Raw genomic sequence first — 23,332 nt, 5'->3', positions numbered from 1 at the left:
TATAACAGTTTTAAGGCTAGTTATTTAAAGTTTAAAGTTGTCTAACAAGATCATACCAGGAATCCAAAAGTTTATCACTTACAGAATAAGCAATAGATTTTCCTCATCCCGGTCTGGGTTTGATTTCTGGCCTGCATGCCCTTTGCCTTCCTGTGGGTAGTTTGCTGAAGATAACAACCATCTTTGCTTGTCCACGATACCTTTAAGCAGTCTAGTCCAAATCCAATGGGCATAAAGGACAAGAAGGAGGTGTCTAGCAGCCTTGTCTGTACAGTGACTTCACCTATGTTCCTAAATGTCACTTGTTAGAATGGGTCCGAATCTAAGAAGACAAGGTCAGGGTTTGTCTCCGGGGCTCCTGCTGTTGGCCTTTGAGAAGACAAGACTGTGCTGCGGTACTGGGAGAGACTGAGGTCTGCGTGATGTGATCTTAGAAAAGTTGCTTTCTGATCTGGACATTGCAAGTTTACCTAGTCATTGGATGGCGAAGCCTAACCCACTAGAACCACTTGCCGATTTAACAAGAAATAACATAATATTTCTCTCTATATCTTGCTTTCAATATTTTCATCTTTTCCTGTCGAAATATTAGTGTGTGTGATCATTGATTCCAGCCTCAGCGTTTTGGGAAGGGGCCATGGACCAGCAGTGCTTATGTTATGGTTTTTGTTTTGCGATTTAAGGATTTAATATATGCAGACGTGCCTAGAATAAATCTAAGCTCTGGTTTTTGCCTCGTCTGCATAGGTTTTGCTTCATAAGAAGTTGGTAAATGGTAGACCTTGTTCTAAGCCTTTGGGGAGAGGGCAAATGTGTGACTGGGCAGGGCATCATTTCTCTGTCGTTAGCTGGATGGGAAGTTAAAGTCGGGTGACTGATGAAGGAAGATCTGGTCACTGAGGGACCCTGCTGTGGGTTGGTGGTAAGTAGCTTGTCTCTACTATGTGATGATGTCTTAAGATACAGAATTCCTACTCTGACTACAGGGCAAGGTCTTTCAGGCACCCTCTCCACTATTGCTTAGGGTTTTACAGAGAACCACAGTGGAGCATTGGGCTGACTAAAGTCCAGCCGAAGAGAGAGAGGAGTGAGAATACGAACATAGAGGTCAAGACCATGATGGGGACACCCACTGAAACAGCTGACCTAAGCTAATGGAAGCCTTCCAACCCCAGCCTGACAGCGAGGGAACCAGCACAGGACCAAACTATCCCTCTGAATGTGGATGACAGTTGTATGGCAGGGGTAGACTGTGGGGCCACTGACAGTGAGACCAGGATTTATCCCTACTGCTTGAACTGGCTTTTTGGAACTCATTCTCTCTGGAGGGATACCTTGCTCAGCCCAGATATAGTGGGGAGGGCCTTGTTCCTGCCTCAAAGCAATGCGCTAGACTTTGTTGACTCCCCATGGGAAACTTTACCCACTCTGAGGAGTGGATTGGGAGTGGGATTAGTGGGGGGAGGAAGAAGAGGGGAAGGAGTGGGAAATGGCTTTGTCATGTAAAACGAGAAGATAGTTTTTCTAAAAAAGAATTTTAAAAAATCTTAAAAATAAAAATGAAAAATAAATCTAAAAAAAGATCCAGAATTCCCCAGGCAGACATGCAGATACTGCTCTTGTTAGCAAAGAGCTTCGTTGAGGTTTCAGAATCCTGAAGAGGAGGTATTTGGGTTCTTTTCCTTTGCACTGTCAAAGTAGATCTTTCTAGCCCATCCCCTCTCCTAAGACCAGAGCTCGGCTTCAGAGGAGGCCTCTTGAAAGCTGAAAGCAAGGAGAATCAAAGGGGAATCCAAGTTCCCAGTGCTGGTCTGTGGGAAGGAGCACGCATCTACATAGCTCTCCCAGACCTGGAAAGCTCTCCTGCGCCAAGGGGCTTGTACAGCCCTTGTGATGGCTGAGGAGTTCTCCCCGTGTCCATACTGGACTGTTGAAGAATGGAAGCTTTCTCCAGCTCCATGTCCCTGGCTTAAAGGCATACGTAAATTAGGATACTAGAGTATCGTGCTCTTAATTTTCCCCGAGACTAAGAATAGAATACATGTAGCCACGTGGCCCAGAGAATCTCTTAAGTAGTGTGACTTGCACACTGCGTGGCTCAGGGCAGTCTGCTAATCCACACTGGTTACCCTTCCGTTTGGTTCTTGTGAATCATGTGTGATCACCAGGGGTACATGTAAAAAGGAAGAATAAACACATCAACACATCCTAAACCAAAATGCCTTTTCATTGGAAAGATAAATGTCTCTTATAATTTAATGGAAAAACTAGTTGCTTAGGGTAATGTTTAAATCTTGAGTATTAAGAGCATCATTCAAATTCTGGTTATTTTATATAACACAAATTTATTCTTTTTTTTTTCTGTGTAGCTTTGGAGCCTGTTCTGGAGCTAGCTCTTGTAGACCAGCCTGGCTTCGAACTCACAGAGATCCACCTGCCTCTGCCTCTGCCTCCCAAGTACTGGGATTAAAGGCTTGTGCCACCACCTCCCGGCCTTACATTTATTCTTGAGATTAATTTAGAATAACCTGTAATTGACTACTTTTTTTCTTTCATTCTTGATTTTTAACCTATTATATGATTCACTAATATAGTGTGACAGAAAGCGGAGAGGAAAGGTGAGAAATGATTCAAATTTTTACCATGTTTTCTGCTCCTGTTCATTCTTACGTTGCACCAATCATGAGTCCTGCTTTCCACATTAAATATTGCAGATCATTAAATGAATAGCTTAAATGAAATTTAAAACAGCATAAATTAAATTAATGCCTGATATGAATATTATATTAGTATTTTTGTGAATAATTCACATGCAAGTGTTTTTTAAATCCTCTTTGTAATTAAGGAATCATTACCCAGGATAGTGTCTGTCAGGAACTGCAGCACTACCTCTGCTCTGTCCCCGTGCTTACTGACGAACCTCAACATACTGCAGGATGTGCATTTCTGTCCCCATGTCGCCGTAATGGAAGCATAAAGCCACTGTGTGGCTCACACACTTCACTGTGAGCCTTTCTGCCCCCATATCACAGTAATGGAAGCGGGACGGAGGGACATGAGGCCAATGTGTGGCTCACACACGTCACTGTGACGAGCTGTACCTGTGTAATATGGTATTCTGTCAGAATGAACAATATTAGTCTGAAAATGGGTTTTTTTTTCAAATTGAGTTCTAAATGGCTGTTTGCTTGAAATTGAACTTGGTCATCAACAACTAATATCACTTAATATTTAGTGAGTGCCTACAGAAACAAATGGTTCATACCCTTCTTCCAATGACTGTTTATTCCCAGAGAGAGCAATTGTGTCTTCACCTGTCTCTATGTACTTGTGAAAGCAAGTGCCCTCAGAAGAAGGAGACAGATCCTTTGCACCCAGAGTTCAGAGGGTTGTGAGCTGCTGGAACAGAACCCTGGTCCCCTGCAAGAGCAGCAAGCCCTCTTATCTGCTGAGCCCTCCCTCCAGTGCCCTCCCTGCCATGTTTTGATCTTTCATTTTAATTTTTATGGGAAATATCCATAAGTTGATAAAACAAAATCTTAAGGAAAAAACTAATCATCGTTAAACTTGTTAAAACAGTTGTGTTTGTTGATATCTCTTTTTTGTTTGTTTGCTTGTTTGTTGTTTTTCGAGACAAGGTTTCTCTGTAGCTTTGGAGCCTGTCCTAGAACTAGCTCATGTAGACCAGGTTGGCCATGAACTCAGAGATCCGCCTGCCTCTGCCTTTTGTTTGTTTGGTTTTTCCACACAGGATTTTATTAAGTAGCCCTGTCTGTCCTGGGACGTTCTCTGTAGGCCAGGCTGACCTCACAGAGATCCGCCTGCCTCTGCCTCCCAGTGCTGGGATTAAAGGCGTGCGCCACCACTGCCTGACTTGTTGATATCTCTTTCTCACAACATTGAGTTAGAAATATGTCCAGCACTTGATCATTTGTCTTGAAAAGCTTTCTACACGTCTGTCGGGGCCTCTTGAGCCTCGCTCATTGGGTTGATTACAGTATTTCTTCTCCATAATCTCCTCATCAGGTTGTGCATGGCCTGTGCTTTTGTTTCATGTTTGTGAACCTAACACCTACAGCAGCCAGCTCCCCATCTCGATGAGTTCTGCTCCTCACACTGACAGCATTGGGAGGCTGTGGCCCTGTGTGTGTTAGTTAGACCCTGTGTTTTGTATGTATGTGAGTGTGTTTTTTATATTGTTGATATGTGCATACGCATACTAGTGGGGCCCAGAGGTCTTCCTTGATTTCTCTCCAGCTTATTTTTTTTATTATTTTTTTCATTTACTCTTATTAGGTGTGTGTTTGGGGGTGCATAGCTGTTGTGCACATGTGGAGCTCAGAGAAAAGCCTTGTGGAGCTGATTCTTTGCCTCCATGTTCACAGGAGTTCTAGGAAGTGAAAATAGGTCAGCGGACTTTGACTGCTGGGTGACAATCACCTTTACCTGTGAGCCTTCTAGAAGCCCCTCCTACCTTGTGTTTTTTGAGACAGATCCTCTCTCTGAGCCCAGAGGACAGGCCAGTGGGCTTCAGGGATCTGCCTGTCCGTGGCTCTCCACTCCTGAGATCACAAATGCACCATGGTGTCTGGCTTTTCCTTTACGATACATAAGGATAAGTGTAAATATATATATTTACAATCTGTCTGCATTCGTTTACACCGTTACAACAAGATCTTTAATGAATTCAGGTTCTTTATATTAATATAATCATGATGTTATGCAACTTAGTTTTTTCCCACTCAGGGTCTAGAAGATATTTACGCACTGACATTTGAATGGTTGACTTTTTTTTTTAACACTTGACATTTCAATCCTTCTAGAGTTGGGATTTGTGATTTGAGTGAACGAAGGCTTCGGCTTCATGTGATCTTTCCCATAAAGCATTTCTCTCAAGGTCTCAACTTGTTTTGGTACTTCTCTTCTTCCTCAAGTGCTGTCACTGACCAGCAGACTTGTGCAAGTGTTTCTGCCTGTGGCTTCTTCTTTTCTCTTACTGCCTCTGTCTTCGTCCTCTTCCTCCTCCTCCTCCCTCCCCTCCCCTCCCTTCCTGTCCCCACACACACATTCATCTCTTACATTTAAGCCAGCATAGTGGTGCATGCCCATAATGCGAGCCTTGGGAGGTTGAAGCAAGAGACTCAGGAACTCAAAGCCAGCTTCAATGACAACAAATTCTTGGCCAGCCTGGGCTGCAGGAGAAGACACACTCCTTTCCCTGATAAGAGATACCTTTGAACTCATGTGTGCATATGTCTATTTTAAGTATCCGTTTTCCCATTAGGTTTTGGACATAGTAAAATCAAGTATCCGCACAGTTCTTCCAAGAATCTGGAGGGTCCCGGATGCTGAAGAACTGAGTTTATACCGGATTTTCAACCGGGTGTTTAACCGCCTCCTTTGGAGTCATGGCCAAGGACTGTGGAGCTGTTTCTGTGACTCAGGGTAAGCTGAAGTCATTTCATTTTCTGTTACTGCAATTTTAAATGTTTTGCCATTAGTTATGCAGGCAGACAAAGGACATGGTCAAACATCTTTAATAGTAGTCTTTTAAAAGATGAACTTTTACTGCATGTAATTATAGTACTCAAATATAATTTATATCAATTAAGTTGATTTGCATAAGTCAATAGTGAGCTCTGGGTTCAATGAGAGACCTTTCTAAAAATAAGATGTAGAGTAATCAAGAAAGGGAGGGACCCATCATCAAACTTCCCCCCATGAACACATACAGAAACACTTGCAGGACATGTGCATGCACAGAGAATATACATACCATACCATGCAGAGGCACATATATACAGATATGTGCCTACACACCACACACATACTTCACACATACATACGTACACCACATACCCGCACAAACACATACATGCCCAATTAAAGAGATTTCTGGGCAGTCTTGAGTCCAGTGTTTTATTTGCTTATCAAAATCATTGCTTAAAATGTAGACATTTCTCTCATCTTTCATCAGAGTCTAAGCTTGTCTACAGACACAGGCTGCCCATCACATGTGCTCCAGAAAACACGGATTATTTTTCAAATATTAAAAATCTGTCTATTCTGCATGATTTGAGCATGCTACTCTGTGTAGCATCCCAGAGTACACTCTTCTCTGCTATGAAATCTGAGCATTCTGTTTAGCGCCGAGACTCCTAGTCATGTGTACCTTTCGCAGACCCCTTGTAAACACTAGGTGTTTTCCCTCGTCGGTCACTCACCAGTGGAAGCTCACCCGGGTTGCATTTCCATCTGAGGATAATCTTGGCTATAAGACTTCCCTCCAGAGATTTAGGTGAAATATTTGATCTGTGTTCTATAGCCACCCTCCACCCCAACTGATGGCTCTCTGGAATGCTTCTATCTGAATTCTCTTTGGTTTGGTTTGTTTGTGGATCCTTTGGCTTGGTTCTACATAGGGATTTCAGCTAATGCCAACCATGGAAGGCTGTAAGGCAGTCTGCTATTTACATTAATGCTGGGTATTTGCCAGTGTCAACATCTAAATATATACATCTGGTGACTTCGTTGATCACAGGGTTTTATTTTATTTTATTTTATTTTATTTTATTTTATTTTATTTCCTTACTCTTTTTGGTAACATATTCTGGCTTGCTTGAATTTCCTCATCACCTGTGCACATTTTCCTGGTAGTATCTTTCTCTACAAATTCTGACAGCAGTAGTAAGTCACACTTATTACTTACTTAGGGCTTACTAAGCATAGGACAGTTGTTCATATAGTCACCATAAAAATATCTAGAGTAGACTATTACTGTTATTTTCATTTGACAGGTGAAGAAACTAAAATGTATACAGAATACATAAATTATCCAGGTTGCCATAGAAATTGGATGACCCTCCTTTTAAACCCAGGAAGTCTGAGTTGAGCTCTCAGTGCAGTGCCTTATTGTTTGTCCCCAGACATATTTGCTGTTTGCCCACATTTACCAAGCCTTCTTCACTTCAGTTCCCCAGCATTCAATTGCTTAGCCAGTTATGCCTGAGCAGGTGGAGGAGAAACACTTGGGAGTTCAATATTCTACACACTTTTCTAACGTGCTGGTGTTTTTTTTATATGTTTAGCTCCGGGCTTTATGTGACAGACACAAGTGAGCTCGGTAGGCTTTCTCGACTCTGTGACATCACATGGTGCTACTTATGCTTGGTGGTCTTCAGTTTGGATCTTCCACAGTTTGACTGTGTTTTTGATACTTTGCCCATCAGTATGTCTTCCTTTAATAGCTGATCCAATAGCTAAGGTGAAAGAAACCTAGTCTCATTTCTTAATGAATGATTTTAATTTAAAAAATGTTTTCATTCTCACCTATGTGGAAAATATTAGACAAATATTTTAAATAACAATAGGGCAGCTCCATTCCTGTTTTTGTCTGTTAATACCCAAGAATAAGATTAAACAAGTAAGCCATTTTGCCTATTTCCAGAAACATTGAAAAAAGGTTATAAATCTTGTTTGCTGGTTTCAATAAATTTAGCTCAGGGCTTTTGTATCAAATATCCTGGTCCTTCTCTTCTTGGATGCTCATGCGCAAAACCCCTTGGTTCCACATAGCCCTCTGGGAGGATTTTTTAAAGATATATTTTATTTTAAAAATGGCGTGTATATGTTTCTATGAGAGTATGCACAAGTGAGTGTAGGCATCCATAAAGCCACAAGGAGGCACTGGATCCTGTGAAGGCAGAGTTACTGGTGGTTGTGAGCTGCCTAATGTAGGTGCTAGGATCCAAAGTCAGATTTCTGTGGACTCTAGGTCAGAAAATATGGCTATGTTGAGTAACATTTCAGTTGAGACTTGCAGAAGATTAGGTGTTAGCCATATAAAGTGAGGGGGAAAGAAGAGGAAATGGGGAGGAAAATGGGGAATGAAGAGAAAAGGGAAATGGGGTAGCACCACCATGTTGGAAAGGATTCACAAGTCCTCTTTAGACCCAGGGCAAGAGATTCTGGTCCAGACATTTTCAGCCCAGAACATTTCCTGTGGGAGTGTTCATATGGAAGCTTTATTATTTCTTTTTAAGATCTTAGTTCAGAAACAAGCTTTAAGAAATGTTCTAAGGGGGCTGGGGAGATGGCTCAGTGGTTAAGAGCACTGTCTGCTCTTCCAGAGGTCCTGAGTTCAATTCCCAGCAACCACATGGTGGCTCCAAACCATCTGTAAAGAGATCTGGCGCCCTCTTCTGGCGTGTGGAGGCAGAAAGTTGCATACATAATAAATAAATCTTTTAAAAATAAAAGAAATGTTCTAAGGCACATTCTTGGGTATGTTAAAAGGCAGAGACATACCTGTCTATACAGACAATAGAGCTGTCCAAGAGTTACTTAAATTGTATTTGTTTTTTTTTTTTGGAACTGAGCAAGAAAGCAACACATTTTTATTTTTAGCTAAAATTCTTTCTAGAGAAATGAGAAGACTAGATTTCACCTTGATGTCCTAGCTGTCAGATAGCTCTTAAAGGAATACGAAAGGACAGAGCAGAGCTTCAAAAGATACAGTAGAACTATGGAAGAGCCAAACTAAGGACCAAACACAAGCAGTAGCAAGCGGCTTGGTTTTAGGTTGTGAACTATCCCAGTGTGAAAAACATACACACAAAATGTAGTCGTCTAGTGACCCGACCCTCTTCCTTCACAGCCCTCCCATTGGCTATGTTCTTGGTCGATCTTCAGCACTCAAATTTTTCTTCTGGTGATTATCCACTTGCTTGACAGACTGTCTAGATTTTTAAACAGACAAAGCAAAACCAGTCTTTCTTCTTTCTCCATACATTTAGCCATCAGTTAGGTTTTCTTCCAGGGTACAAAGGAATAAATTATTTCCCTTCTTCAGATAAATGTTTTATTAAAGTTTTCATGAGGAAGAGGGTGAAGTGGTTGGATTATTGAATAATAGGCGGACTTTCTAAGTCTTAGGATTTCATTAACCCCGTTTTGTTGTGAGAAGTATTCAGGATCTTATCCCTTGTCATGATGTCACTAAAAATGTCATCTAAAGCCATCCCCTTTAATATTTCTCTGAGGATTAGGGAAAACTCAAAAGAACTATTAAATCATTTAATTTTTCTTTTAGAATTCAATGACGCTAGTGCTTTTATTCTCTTTGAATTTAGATTTAAAAAGCAGGCAAAAAGACCCTGGGTTATTTCATTGGAAAGCTCTGGTATTTTCACCTCTTCCTATCTCATTTTTACCTTTGTTAGAAACAACAACAACAACAATAGAAAAACTTTTGTGTCATTACTTTGATACAAGTGTAGCAAAGGAGCTTTTCATATATACTCTTCACCGCAGGCAGTAGCTGAGGAGCACACAGTGCTGAGTGTCACGGCTTTTCTGTGTATAGGCTCTGGTAGCCTTTGGCTTCTCTTTTGGGGGGGTTTGTATGCTGTTACTTAAATATAACTTAATAGACTAGAATGAAGTGTTTTACTAGTGATATTGAATGTTTCCACAGGAAGTGTGTATAGGACATTGGCTCATACATTTTCCTTGAGAAGAGAGTGGTAGACCGGTCAAAGCTCTTCTGTAAGCAGAAGCCAGCAAACCCAGCAAACTGGATAGCCATGCTGAGTTGGTAGCATCAATGGCCTTAGAGACAAACCTCACACGATATGTAAAAGTTGTATCAAATTGAAATAAAGAAACCCCTTTATCTTTCTTCCATCTTATTTCTTCCTTTCGCCCCTCTAAATCCCAAGGTCAGTAAAGAAAAATAACCTTGATGTGAGAGACCTGGTACAGATGTAACCAGATGTTTCAAAGTATAAAGAAAACTCCTGTTCCGAGTGGGGAGTAATAAAGGAGATAGATGCTCATATAAACATATCAGAATCCCACCAGAGAGGGCTAGATGGGCAGTCGAAACGTAGGGTGTTTTTTATGTGTATTTATAGGCATATACAGTTTTATATCTCTCGGCTCAGGCATTTAAGGTCTTTTAGATTATGCATATTAAATACAAACATAAATGGTAATTATCTTCTCCAGTGTTTTTTTGCTCCAATTAGGTAAGTTAACTTTATATCTGTGGCTGTAATGTGTGTCTCTAACACACATATATTGTTAAATGTTTAGTAGTAAAGGTTGAGTTAATTGAGCTCACATTTAATTGTTTAATTAAATCAATTGGATCAGAAATGTTTATGCCTTTGGTAAGGAAGAAGTATTATATTTAGACCTTAGCATTTCCAATCCCAGAAGAAAATCTATTTCTTTCAATTAATTCACTTGAGCTTTAACCCTGTAAGAAAATCTGTCATCTGCTGAGGACATGCTGTCTTCTTGAGAAAATAAACAGTGGTCTTTGCAGGAAAAAATGAAACAAAGAAACTTCAAGCACTTTGAAGTATGTAAAGAATTTTTTTTTTTAATTCCAAATATATAAAATAGCTACCGAAGGTTGAAAACTGAGTTTTTGGATTTTTCTTTTGAGAATCCCCCCCCCCCCAGGGAAAGGATTTTTCCTTAGTATTTTTTTTCCTTTCTTTCCGAAAACCTGTTCTTTGCCCTTGAGGCTTACAAACATTGGCTTTTGTCGAAAGAGACTTGGACTTTCCTCTCAAGGTTCGAAGAGCTAACCCTCTTCCATCCACGCTAAGATATCTCTAATTTAAGCCATGGATGATAGCTTGGGACTTGATAACAGTGACACAGACAAACATGTATGCACCACCAGAGGGGCTTCCCAGGGAATCACAAACTGTTCCTCCTTTGGCGTGAGTTCCCTGAAAGAGGAGGGACACCCAACTTCTGCTGTGGGAGGTGAGTGCCCATTGGGGTGACATCACTATTGGGGTATCACTATGTTAGAGGAAGCAGAAGGGATGATCAATACAGAGAGTATTTAGAAAGGGGTCAAACTGAGTTTCGTAGAGCAGGGCAGCCACAAATCACAATGACTTTATAATCTCTTTGTGTCTGGTATTATGCTAAATATAGAATTCAAAAAACCCCTAAATTCCTATAATGCCTAAAATTTGAGCAGTTAACATATTAATAAATTAATATGGAGCAGCTTCATTTTGTAAAAGCAGGAATGAGTCATTTTGTTAGCTCTCCAGGTTGGGTAGCACTAATGGCCATATATACACATATGTACACACACACATACATACATAGGATTATACAAATCCTATAATAATTCGATATTTCAAAAATGAAGATTGACTTCCTAATTTGTATCTGTTATAAAGCTTCCATATTCATCACATCTATGAAAGGACAGTTCTACCTTGTTTCCCGGTTTGTTGCTGGTTGCCATTTCCAACAGTGAACCCCACAAAGTCATGTCTGTTTCCATGCCAACAGGACCTCTTGGGAGAGCATCTTCAGTAAGAGCCCGGAGGTGGTGAGTCCTCTGCAGCTCCAGTGTTGCCAGCGCTTGGTGGAGCTTTGTAAGCAGTGTCTGCTGGTGGTTTACAAATACACCAATGAAACGCGAGGGCCCATCTCAGGCATCGGCCCTGACTGGGGTAACTCCAGGTGAGTCGGACTTTCTTAGTTCCCTGTGTGTATCGTGTAGAGACATGGCATGGGGCAGTTTGAAATTGAGGGTCTTTTTCAATTAGGAGTCTTTTTATGCCTGGTTAGGGGATCATCAAAAACTGAAAATGCATCCATTTCCTAATCAACAAAGCAGCTTCTATTTGCACAGCCTTTGTCTTTAAGAAACCGAAGAGCAATCACTAGCCTAAAGGGGTATGTGTAATGTGATTGGAAATATGCATATTTGATGTATATATTCCTGTTTCTAAAAACCTTGGAAGAGCACTCCAAAATGCTGGAATAAAATCAACTATTATTGGGCATTTCAACATTCATCCCTGATAACAATATGATTGAGAAAGTGCATTTGGTTTGATTTTATTTATTCAACATGCTTCTACCAAGACATTGGCCACGCCAATCAGCAGGAGATGAATTTTTGTCAAGCTCTATCACAAAATTGAATTTCAGGTGTATCCAGTTAAAACATGTAGTTCTTCTGAAAGTAGAAACACATTAACAAGAAACAACTGTCACGCTGCAAATGGACAGAATAAAAGTGTAGTCCCTTTAGAACGTCACTATACGTTTGCACTTCCTATCAGAATTCAAGATGAGTTGTAACTCTGGGTACAGATTACAGCTTGGTTTGGTGGTAGGAAATTGGAGCCAGGATTTTACACAGGATGGGTGCTGAGCTGAGCTCCCAGCCCTTTTCACTTTAGTTTTATTATACTAAAGTTGCAGTGTTACTGAGAGTAGAAGCAAGTGAGGGATGAAAATGAAGTCATAGTCAAAAAGGAGTGAGAGTCAGGGAGGAGATTTGAAAATAAAGAGCGGTTGGAATCGCTAGACGTGGACGCAGTGAGATCATCTCTCTTCGGGGAGGGTGAGAGCTCTCGAGCCCACTCTCTTCCACAGGACCCGGAATCGCAGAATGGATTGGAATATTTTCCTCAGAAAGGATCAGCCCACATATTTGTCTTAGATTTTGTTTCTTGTACACTGTGTAGTATATCTAATCTGTTTTGACTATTTTGTTTTTGCAAATAGTAACCGATTGATCATAACAATTACAGAGACAAAGCTAACTGTATTTTATTATTTTATTTATTGTTTTTTTGTGGTTTTTCTTTTTTATTGATTTTTATTGAGCTGTACATTTTTCTCTGCTCCCTATCCCTGCCTCTCTCCTTCCCTTCAACCCTCCCCCCAAGATCCCCATGCTCCCAATTTACTCAGGAGATCTTGTCTTTTTCTACTTCCCGTATAGATTAGATATATGTATGTCTCTCTTAGTGTCCTCATTGTTGTCTAAGTTTTTTGCGATTATAATTTGTGGTTCTGGTTTTCTTTTCTTTATGTTTAAAAACCACTTATGAGTGGCTACATTGATAATTGTCTTTCTGTGTCTGGGTTACCTCACTCAAAATGATGTTTTCTAACTCCATCCATTTTCCTGCAAAATTCGAGATGTCGTTATTTTTTTTTCTGCTGTGTTTCCATTATGTAAATGTACCATATTTTCCTTGTCCATTCTTTAGTCGAGGGACATTTAGGTTGTTTCCAGGTTCTGGCTATAACAAACAATGCTGCTATGAACATAGTTGAGCACATGTCCTTGTGGCACGATTGAGCATCCTTTGGATATATCCCAAAGTGGTATTACTGTCTCTTGGAGGAGTGTTGTTTCTTAATTTTCTGAGAAATCGCCATATTGACATCCAAAGGGGCAGTACCAGCTTGCATTCCTACCAACAATGCAGAAGTGTTCTCTTACCCCACAGCCTCTCCAGCATAAGCTGTCTTCAGTGTTTTTGGCCATTTATTTATTTATTTATGTAAATTGAAAAAGAACTTTTTTCATATAATATATTTAATCATGTTTTCATCTCTCCTAATTCCTCCCAGATCCTTCCCACATCCCTACCCACCAAAATTTATGTTTCTTTCTCTCTCTTTAAGAAACAAACAAAACAAAACAAAACACAAATAAGAGCCAAGATACACAGATACACACACAGGAAAACAGAGAGAGAGAGAGAGAGAGAGAGAGAGAGAGAGAGAGAGAGAGAGAGAAGAGAGAGAGAGAGAGAGAGAACCAAGATCTACAGGCAAAAGACCAATAAGACAAAAAAAAAATGCCCAAAGCAAAGTGAAGTAAAATAAAATAGTCAACAAAAATATCCCCAAGTTTGTTTTTTGTCCAACTACTTCTGGGCATGAGGCCTACTGTGAAATGTGGCTAATACACCCAGTGAGACCACACAGGAGAAAACTAACTTTTCCATTCCCGGTGGGCATCAATTGAGGATAGCTTCTTAGGGGTGGGAGTCCATGTTCACTTCCCCCACTCAGTACTGGAATCCCATGTGGCGTGAGCCTGTCCAGGCTTTGTGAATGCTGTCACAGTCTCTGAATCCATCGGCACATCAGTCCTGTGACTGGAAGACACTTCCTCAGAGTCACCTGTCACCTCTGGCTCTCAACAATCTTTCGGCCTCCTCTTCTGCATATTCCCTGAGCCTTGAGGGGAAGGGGTTGGTGACAGAGAAATGACAGCATCTTCAAAAAATAGTGCTGGATACTGCATGTAGAAGAATGGAAACAGAATCATATTTATCACCCACCCTGTGCAAAACTCAACTCCAGATGCATCAAGAACCTCAGCCTAAGAGACACGCTAAACCTGATAGAGGAGAAAGTGCAGATTAGGCTTGAACTTGCTGGCACAGGAAATGGCTTTCTGAACAGGACACTAATGACACAAGCACTAAGATCAACAGTGAATAAATGGGACCTTATGAAGCTGGGAAGCTTCTATATGGCAGAAGGCACTGTCAGTTTAGACAAAGCTGCAGGCTACAGAAGAGTAAAAGATCTTTATCAATTCTACATCTGATGGAGGATTAGTATCTAAATATATAAAGAACTAAAAAGGCAGAACATCAAGAAGACCAAATTAAAAAAAAAGGGAGTACAGAACAAAGAAGCTAGTTTTCAAAAAATGAAACATAAATGGGTTAGAAACACCTAGGGAAATGTTGAGCCTCCTTAAGCCACCCAGACAATGCAGATGGAAACTACTTTGGGATTTTATTTTAGCACAGTCAGAATGGCCACGATCAATCAAGCTGACTGTAGTTCACGCTGTCAAGGATGGAGAGCTGCTGATGGGAGGGCTAGCTCGTACAGCCACTGTGGAAAGCATGGTCATGGTGCCTCAGGAATCTGGGAATAAATGTACCTTAAGATTCAGCTATACCATATATACTTTTGGGCATATACCCAAAGGGCTCGACATCCTCCCATGGAGATGGAGATACTCATCTGTTTTCATTGCTGTTTTGTTCACAATAGCCAGAAATGGGGAATAGCTTAAATGTCCATCAGCTGATGGACAGGAACATGTGGTACAACTGCACCATGGAATATTATTCAGCTGTTAATAAAAATGAAATCATTAAATTCAGAGATAAATGGATGGAGTTGGAAAAAGTTATCCCAAGTGAGGCAACCAAAACCCCAAAGACAAATATTGTATCTTTTACTTTATATATGGTTACTACCTTTTAAGCCTTGGATTTGCATGGTACCATCCAAATAACCACAGAGGTTAGGAACCTGGTAAGGGACTAGGGGAGAGGTGAGCATCTTCCCCCAAAACTCAGGGCTTTACATGTTCTAGGCCAGTGCTCTCATTACTGAGTTCCTGAACCCAAGCTGAAAAGGAGAAATTCGGAAAATTAATTGATGTACAGTTTCTTTTTGGGGATGATGACAGTGTTCTTGGCTTGCAGGTGGCTATATAAGATTAATATACTTAGCTTACTGAATTTTATATCCAAGAATGATAAAAAATATTTCTGTCATGAAATTCAAGACAATAAGAAAAATCCTCCAAAAGCATAATGCGCATGGTTTGTTGAATTTTATTTACCCTGCAGTCCTCAAACTAGGAAGCTGGGTTTGTCTAAAGGAGTTCAGGGGTCCTTGTCCTACTACAGAAAGATGTTGGAAGGTGAATGTCACTTACATGGTCAAGGAAAAGTCCCCTATCGGTTTTAAATGACTGATATTCTGGGCATCATCAGAGTTAACAATAAGATAGCATATGAAAACGAGTGTGGCTATGGGTTGTGCAGTGAGGTCAATGGAGAGTCAGGTGCATTGCTTTTGGGTACGAGTTAGCTGTGAGTTATTGTGGTACAGGAAAAATAAGCTAAGCAAAAAGCTGTAAATTTCTTTGTATTTTGATGCTTATATAAAGTCTTCAGATAGAGTCTATAAATTCCCTTCCTTGAGACAGACAGTCTTCGTGCCTAAAAAAAAAAATTCAAATTCTACTATTTAACTCCAATGCAAAGAACAATTTAAAAGTAATATTTGCTGTGCAGCTACTGGAGTCTCCCAGGAGATATTAGTGGAGACTTGGAGGCAAATAGCTATTGCATTTCTCCAGAACGCCTTGCAATACCCACAGCATTTGTTTTAGCTAAGCAGAGTGTTTTTCCAGTATAATTTCATATACTTTTTCCAGTTCATATCTCACTTCTTTTTCTTCCAAATCCAAAAGAACAGTTTCTTACTAACTACCGCTTCTATTAGAAAGTTGGGGTTTGTGGTGTCCTTACCCACTGTACTTCCTGGGTAATTTTATACTTCATGTTCCTGAAAGTGTTATTATAACGATTGTATACAGGTTTTAAAGGGGTATTTTTGTGTGCCATGACAAAGAGTCTGGAATTGTCATGACCACGGAGTGCAGTCCTCAAGAGCAGCAAAGCTGTAGATTTGCACAGGCATGAGCAGGGGAAAGACAGCTGCTTCATACAGCTTATTCGCCTGTAGAATGTCGCTAACAGTGATATGTACTTAGGTAATTGTTATTAGGGTAAAATATGTTAACATCTATAAAAAAATAGAATAGAGATGGCCAATAAAATGCTATTTAAATAATTGTTTAGTATAAAATAAATCACCTCGGATCCTGTACTTTGTGATCTTATTTATTTATTTATTTATTTATTTATCTCATGTGTCAAAATGGAGCTCAAGGTCTTTGTGAGACTGGGTATGATTTTCCAACACTCAGGAGGCTGAGGACGGGAGGAGCATGGGTTCCAGATCTACTGAGAGACAGTAGAAAGTCGCTTTTGTGCATGTTTCTCAAGTGTCAATAGTGCCAATTTATTGGAAATTAAAAATTTTAATTGGAGGATTGTAAAGATAGCTCAGTGACTAAAATGTTTGCTCCAGAAGCATGAAGACCTGAATTTAGATCCTCAGAACCCACCTTAATAGCAGAAACTCAGGAGGTATACTGGCCACCTATAATCCCAGAACCTAGGAGATGGGGATGTTTGGGACAAGCTGGCTGGCTGGAGGTGCTGAGCTACAGGTTCCCTGAAAGACACCGTCTAAGCACATAAAGTAGAACAAGATGGAGAGAAACAACTGCCATCGACCTAGGGACTCTACAGGCATGCTCAGGCGACCACACACATGCTGTACAACACACATACACATGTGTGAAGTTTGATAGAAGTTGCTGTTTTTGTATTATTCCTGATGCCTTTTCCACAGAGCTTAGACTGTCCCCACCCACTGTGGATTCGTAGGTTTTGATCAGTGCCTTATTTTATTTGCTCCTTGCCCTACATAAGAAGGGACGCTTTCCCGTGCCAAAGGTATCAGATTAATCATTAAGACTTCACCGGCACTTGACATCATAATTAATCCATATAAATTACCCTAGTTATATTAAGAAAATAATTTATATAATCTGTGATGTGAGAAATCAGTTGTTTCATTATTCATCAGCTATTCTGGAGTTTTGATTTAATTTACTTTGTTGTGCGTTATTTGACTGCTCTATTAACTTAATGATCAGCACAATTATTTATAGTTTGTGATATTAGGTAACAGATTTAGTAGGTATTATTATTTAGGATGAAATAATGTTTATGGATAGTATGAAAAATTCTATTTTAATCTGATGCTGTTTGCAGTTTTATTATAATGAATTCTTTTCTTTTCCTAAGATTTACAGAAATCAACTGTAAATTTAGTTTCTCATTAATATAGACATATCCTAGTTCTCAGCATTGAAGTCATAGACTAGGCCGCTGACAGGTCTTACCTATCACTTTGCTTCTTATGTGTTCATTCATGATACTGCTTAGAAGATTCCAGTGGCCAAAGAAGGAAATGAAGCAGTGATGCTCTCCTGTCCCTTGTTATTGGAAATTCCTCAGAGATCCCTTTAACCTGACTTTACAATACATTGCTGTAGTTATTACTACAACATAGGCTTTATATACCATGGTTAATTTTCATTTACATTTATGGATTTTCTTGGCCATTCAGCTATAGATCTATAGATTGGACTGACCAAGCTATCAAGATTTTTACAGGAAAAGAAAATATGGGTACCTAATTCCATATTTTATGTAATTCCCAGTTTTTAAAACTTGACATTGAAAACAAACAAACAAACAAACAAAAAACAAGGTCCAGTTTCTTGGCAAATTTGACCTGAATTAGAACATAAATTTGCTTGTAGTATTTATTATCACTTGTGAATATAAAATTAATGTTTTTTGCAGAATGTTGCACCCTGATATATATATCATATATAACATATATATGTTATATATAATATATATTAACACATACTATCTTGTCTTTCTATTTTTATTTTATTTTATTTTATCTTTTTTCGGGACAGGGTTTCTCTGTGGTTTTGGAGCCTGTCCTGGAACTAGCTCTTGTAGACCAGGCTGGTCTCGAACTCACAGAGATCCACCTGCCTCTGCCTCCCGAGTGCTGGGATTAAAGGCGTGCGCCACCACCGCCCGGCCTATCTTGTCTTTCTAAAATCTGGGGAAAAATCAGATATTTGGAAATACATTTGGCTTCATGATTACATCAATCTGTAACATAAACACTGAGTTATCTAAGAATACAAAGCTTCTAATTAAGAATGTTTTAGATTAACTACAGTTATATTGAATCAATAAGATATTACACAATTAGGATCTGTGTTTCTATATCATTTAAATAAACGCTGAGGTTAATGCGACCTGCCAAATTCTTCATGAAAATAATTAGTAAAAGGCTAAAGATTTGAGATGTCAAAGTATCTGATTCTTCTATCACGTTTTAAGGGGCTGTTACTCCGGTTCTATGTGTTAGTTACAGGCACTGATAATGAATTATAAGTTTATGTGAACCAACAAACAGCACTGTGATGTTTGAGTACAATGATAATAGCATGTCATGGTATGCTAATTTCATATGTCGTATACGTTCAGCTTTCTTAAGATGGAAATTTTTGTATGAACTATATTGTTGTGATAGTCACAGTTTTCAGATAAGAAGGGTAAATAACTAGTTGTGTAATCCTTTCATGAATTATATTGACATTAAAGTTTTGTTGCAACCAACCAATTTTTTAACTATCTTATTTATTTATTTATTTATTTATTTATTTATTTATTTATTAGGTATTTGCTGCCAGGAAGTACCCAGTTCCTCATGAGATCATCACTATACAACATGAAATATAATTCGCCCGGAATGACTCGCTCCAATGTTTTGTTTACATCCCGATATGGCCATTTGTGAGACTGAATGCTGGAGTATTGTCATGGGCTATACATAATAGCAATTCATTTATTTTGTCTAGTTGAACCTTGAGGAAGTGACCCTTATGTGCCGTTTTATGTATATATGTCATATAAGTGTGTGGAATACATACACACATGCACTCAAGTAACATATAAATATATATATTTATTTATTATATGTAAGAAGAATTAGCAGAAAACTGAATATAAGACTTAACCTTTCTGGAAATATAATAAACCATGTTAAAGTTGTTTACACAAATATGCAAATGTGTAGAAATTGCTAGGTTTACAATTAATTACTTCCTACTAGAAATGTTATTTTTGCTGCAGAGTATATAAAGCAGAATTGATCTTGAAGATCCCCTTACAGTGTTAAATTATTTTCTAGATAACACAGCTTAGAGTTCAGAAAGCACCGAGCATATCTTATCACTGACTTCTCTCGCTTCTAGCAACTGTTTAACAGTGAAACACAAGCGATGCAGAAGCCTGGGGTTGGCTTGATGATAGGATTAGGATGAAACGGGTTTATGGTTACTGTAGCACACTGTAAAGTCCTAGAACAAAATCCTCGCCTGACTCCCCAACATTTTATCCTCCTATGTGGAAACATAGCTACTTGTTCTCATGTATACTTTCAGGAAAGATCTGATGAGGTCATAGTGTGATCTAAAGGGGAGACAGTCCAGTGGCTTCCGAATACAATGCAAACTTGCTTTGACTTTCCATGAGAGTCACACAAGGAGACAAGATGGTGGCAGTCATAGGGCTTGGCTGTGGGACTTTTGTGACACATAGCACTCACATTTCTCTGGAAAATATATCATGGATGGGTTTAAGTCTCTCAGTGTTGAGACCAATATACCTTGCAAAGTGTCTAATGACAGTGATGTCTCATTTCACCTCAGAAAATAATCTGAAGGCTCTGAAGAGAAGCCTACACGGAACACATGTCACTACCCACTGATGTGCCATGGAGCCAGTCTTTAATTCAACTTCAGTGTGGCATTGTCTTTCTGTCCAGGCACTGTGCATGTGTTCCCGAGCAGCATACTCCCATGCTCCCTTTTCTTGCTCACAGTTTCAAAGCCAATGTGTTGCTTTCAGTTTCCACAGACAACACAGTCATGGATTTTTTAACTCAGGAAGTATAATATTTGCTCAAACTTCCCTCCAAAGGTTTTACTCACAGATGCTAAGTATTTGCAAAACTCAAGATTGTTTACCATCTTTTCATATCTTAGAATATATTTCCAGTAAATGAAGAAATAACTCCACGGCGGCAGCAGTCAGAGCCCATTTGTCCCAGGCTCATTCAAAGGTGGATCGTTGGTGACCCAAGTTGTAAGGTATATGTATTTTACTTTTAAAACCACCTTTGGAGAATATATTTTTTACTGCAATATTCATTATTTTACACAAATTAATGGTAGCCATTTTACTTCTTTATGGCTGCTCACCCACACACATTCCATCAGAGATTTTTCCGAGTACAACCCACATAGTTTTTTCTTGTGTTTTCAAAGGAGACTAAAGCATCCAAATGAAGAAAATGAATGTGGAACTTAGGAGTTCATATTGTGAATTATTCAATAAGGTACAGAGTAATTAAAATAAGTGATACAAATATTAGAACATTACAGAATCTTTATGGAATAATCAGCAGTCAGTCCTTTTAATGGTTTATTTATAGTCATTTTTGTTTTCAATTCATGTTTAAAAATCATGGAAAAATAAAAGAACATAGAAGTTATGGATATATGTTTTAAAGTAATTGGTAAGTGATACCAACCCAATTTGTTGTTCATTCACTTTGTGTATATTAAATCACAAATAATTATTTGATGAGATAGAGTATATGCTTTGAAACTTTTATTTCATTCAAGAAAGGAATTTTTGTTTAAAACCAAAAAAAAAAAAATTGGGGCTTTGCCACAGTAGGTATTCTCACTCTAGAAACGCACACACATTAAAAAACAAGCGTACATTTAAATACATAAAACTGCCAAGTATTTGGTGAGCAAACATCATTCCTTTAGCTACTCAAGCAAGGCCTTGTTCTGAGAACTAGAATTTCATTGCCTACATTTTTCTGTCTCAACTGGTTGGCTACGATGAAGTCGTGCAGAAAGCCATGTGCTCATTATTTATGTGCATTACCTGGTGTGCTGTGGGCTGTGGTTGTCATAGCACCGTTCCCTAATGAGCAGCTATGAGAAGACATGATAATGAGCCATGGAAGTCTCAGGAGGCCATAGATGGGTTTTAGAGGTATAAATTATTCCTTAGTTTTTGTTATCAATTTCTTATGCAGATGGTTAAAACATATCTACCTAAAAGACAGTATGAATTTCTCTTTCACAAGAGAGAAAGAAAACTTCAGAAACTACTTGATCTCATCAGGGTTTTGTTGTTGTTGTTCAGATGGATTTTGGTTTACTTACCAGGGTAGGGGATAGGTATAGACAGGTTGCCCTAGTAGTTTGGATCAGCTCAAGGTTGGAATGCTTCCCCAAACTGTAATATATGAATTTTTTCCAAACTAAGTAGTAGCTTGTTTATGTTATCACCTACAAATAAAATCCAAAGTCACAGTTTAGTTTTCCCTAAGTAAACCAGCCTTGTGGGTTTGAATCTATTAAAAGACCCTGCTGCAATTCATTTTACTTTGCATGAATTTTATTTTGTTTGATTTCATTTATCTTCAACATATGAACATAAAGTTTTATATGGAGCACAGAGTGAAGCAACTCTGCTGTCTGTAAGGATTTTCCTGAATTAGATCAAATCCCCTAAAGTTTCCTTGACTCCTTATCTCTAAAGTTCAAACCAAACCCACACTCCTTTCTTTTAACTAATATTTATGCATGCACAGGAAATAAGTGTCTCCTAGACTTTGAAAAAAATGATTATATTCAAATTATCTCTTTAGCCTGGAAAATAGATGAGTATGGGATTATGCTGATTTGAAGCTTCAGTTGTTTGAGTATAAACCCAATGCTTTCTTCTTTAACATGTCAGTGTCATTTATGTAAACATTATCTTCATATTTAAACATATGCAATAGCACTGTTCAAAATACCAAAAAGATAGCTGCATATATGTCATTGTTTAATCTTCTGTAAAGCACTGATTCCTTCTTAAATATATATTATTTAAAAGGTAGTAAATACCTCAAGAGTGATAGAAAAATCCCTTCCTTTCCTATTTAGCATTGCTAATTTGAATTCGGGATCTCATGTACTTGTTCTAAGCATTAACCAACAATAAAAGTATAACTGTACAATTGTATTACTGTGACCTGGTGATTTTGGGTCATTTGATTTTCTCTTTAAAATGAGGACTTCAAGTGTAAAGGGCCATGTCATCTACACATTGATTATTAGAGATTTAATTGGTTTTAGACTAACGTTGGCTTGTAAATAAATGAAAACTGTAGAAATGTATTCATAAAGAAAACTTGATTTGTCACACCGCTTTCTCTCTCTCCTATTTTCCTTCTTCAAATTTCCTTTGAAACTTTAACTGTGCATGGCCAAAGTAAAAAAGAAGAGAAATCTTGCCTTTTAGACAGTGGTCTTCCTTGAATTCTTATAGTGGTGTGGTTTTGCCTGAACAACATTAAAACTTCAATGAAATATTGGATCAAGTTAAGTTTGCTGAGAACTTTAGGAACAAGGTTGAGGCCTGTATGTCTATAATGCATGAAATGTGTGGATCTCTGTGATGTGAGATGCATTTTAACAGTCTTATAACAGAAATTGGCACGTTGAAATGACACATGTTGAGGTTGCTTCTATTTTTGAGGATCTATCATGAAGTGGTATATGGTGTATTGGAAGAAATTTACTCAGGTAAACAATATGATACTGAGGTGTGTGGCAGCCAAGAAGAACAGTATAATGCTTTCAACTTTATCACCACCTGTGAATTAGAAAGCGCTTGCCTTGACAAACACATCACTCAACAGACTAATCAGTCTTAATTAGCAAGAAGGCTTGCCTTTGAAAAGTGGTCAGATGCTTATTTCTATCAAAGGCTAATAGCCATTCTGGTCCTTGAGTTCATATAACAACTACCCTACGTGCTACAGCATCTGAATTTTAATGGACTTGCAGAGGAGTCTGAATTTGAGGGTGAGGGAATACATTTGCTAACACAAATCATGGATCAAATTATCCCTTTGTGCTTTA

The 23,332-nt window shown here is 38.8% G+C and overlaps 1 protein-coding gene across 4 annotated transcripts in view; it reads left to right on the top strand.

Annotated features, from left to right (window-relative positions):
* Positions 1–22,430, top strand: part of Ttll7 (tubulin tyrosine ligase like 7) — a 120,836-nt gene extending 98,406 nt beyond the window's left edge. For all 4 annotated transcript variants that reach the window (XM_041648013.1, XM_041648006.1, XM_041647937.1 and 1 more), the window contains 3 exons: positions 5,285–5,445; positions 11,329–11,502; positions 19,014–22,430. In XM_041648013.1, coding sequence (XP_041503947.1) covers positions 5,285–5,445; positions 11,329–11,502; positions 19,014–19,134 — 456 coding nt within the window. In that variant the 3' untranslated portion in view covers positions 19,135–22,430. The remainder of the gene's footprint in view (positions 1–5,284; positions 5,446–11,328; positions 11,503–19,013) is intronic.
* The last annotated feature ends 902 nt before the right edge of the window (positions 22,431–23,332 follow it).

This window comes from Microtus oregoni, unplaced genomic scaffold (assembly GCF_018167655.1).
Source record: "Microtus oregoni isolate MIOR12 unplaced genomic scaffold, Mior012 000000F_ref0000247, whole genome shotgun sequence".
In the NCBI taxonomy this organism is placed as follows: Eukaryota; Metazoa; Chordata; class Mammalia; order Rodentia; family Cricetidae; genus Microtus; species Microtus oregoni.
Note: the sequence above shows the minus strand (reverse complement) of the source record. Positions and strands in the feature narration are given on the sequence as shown.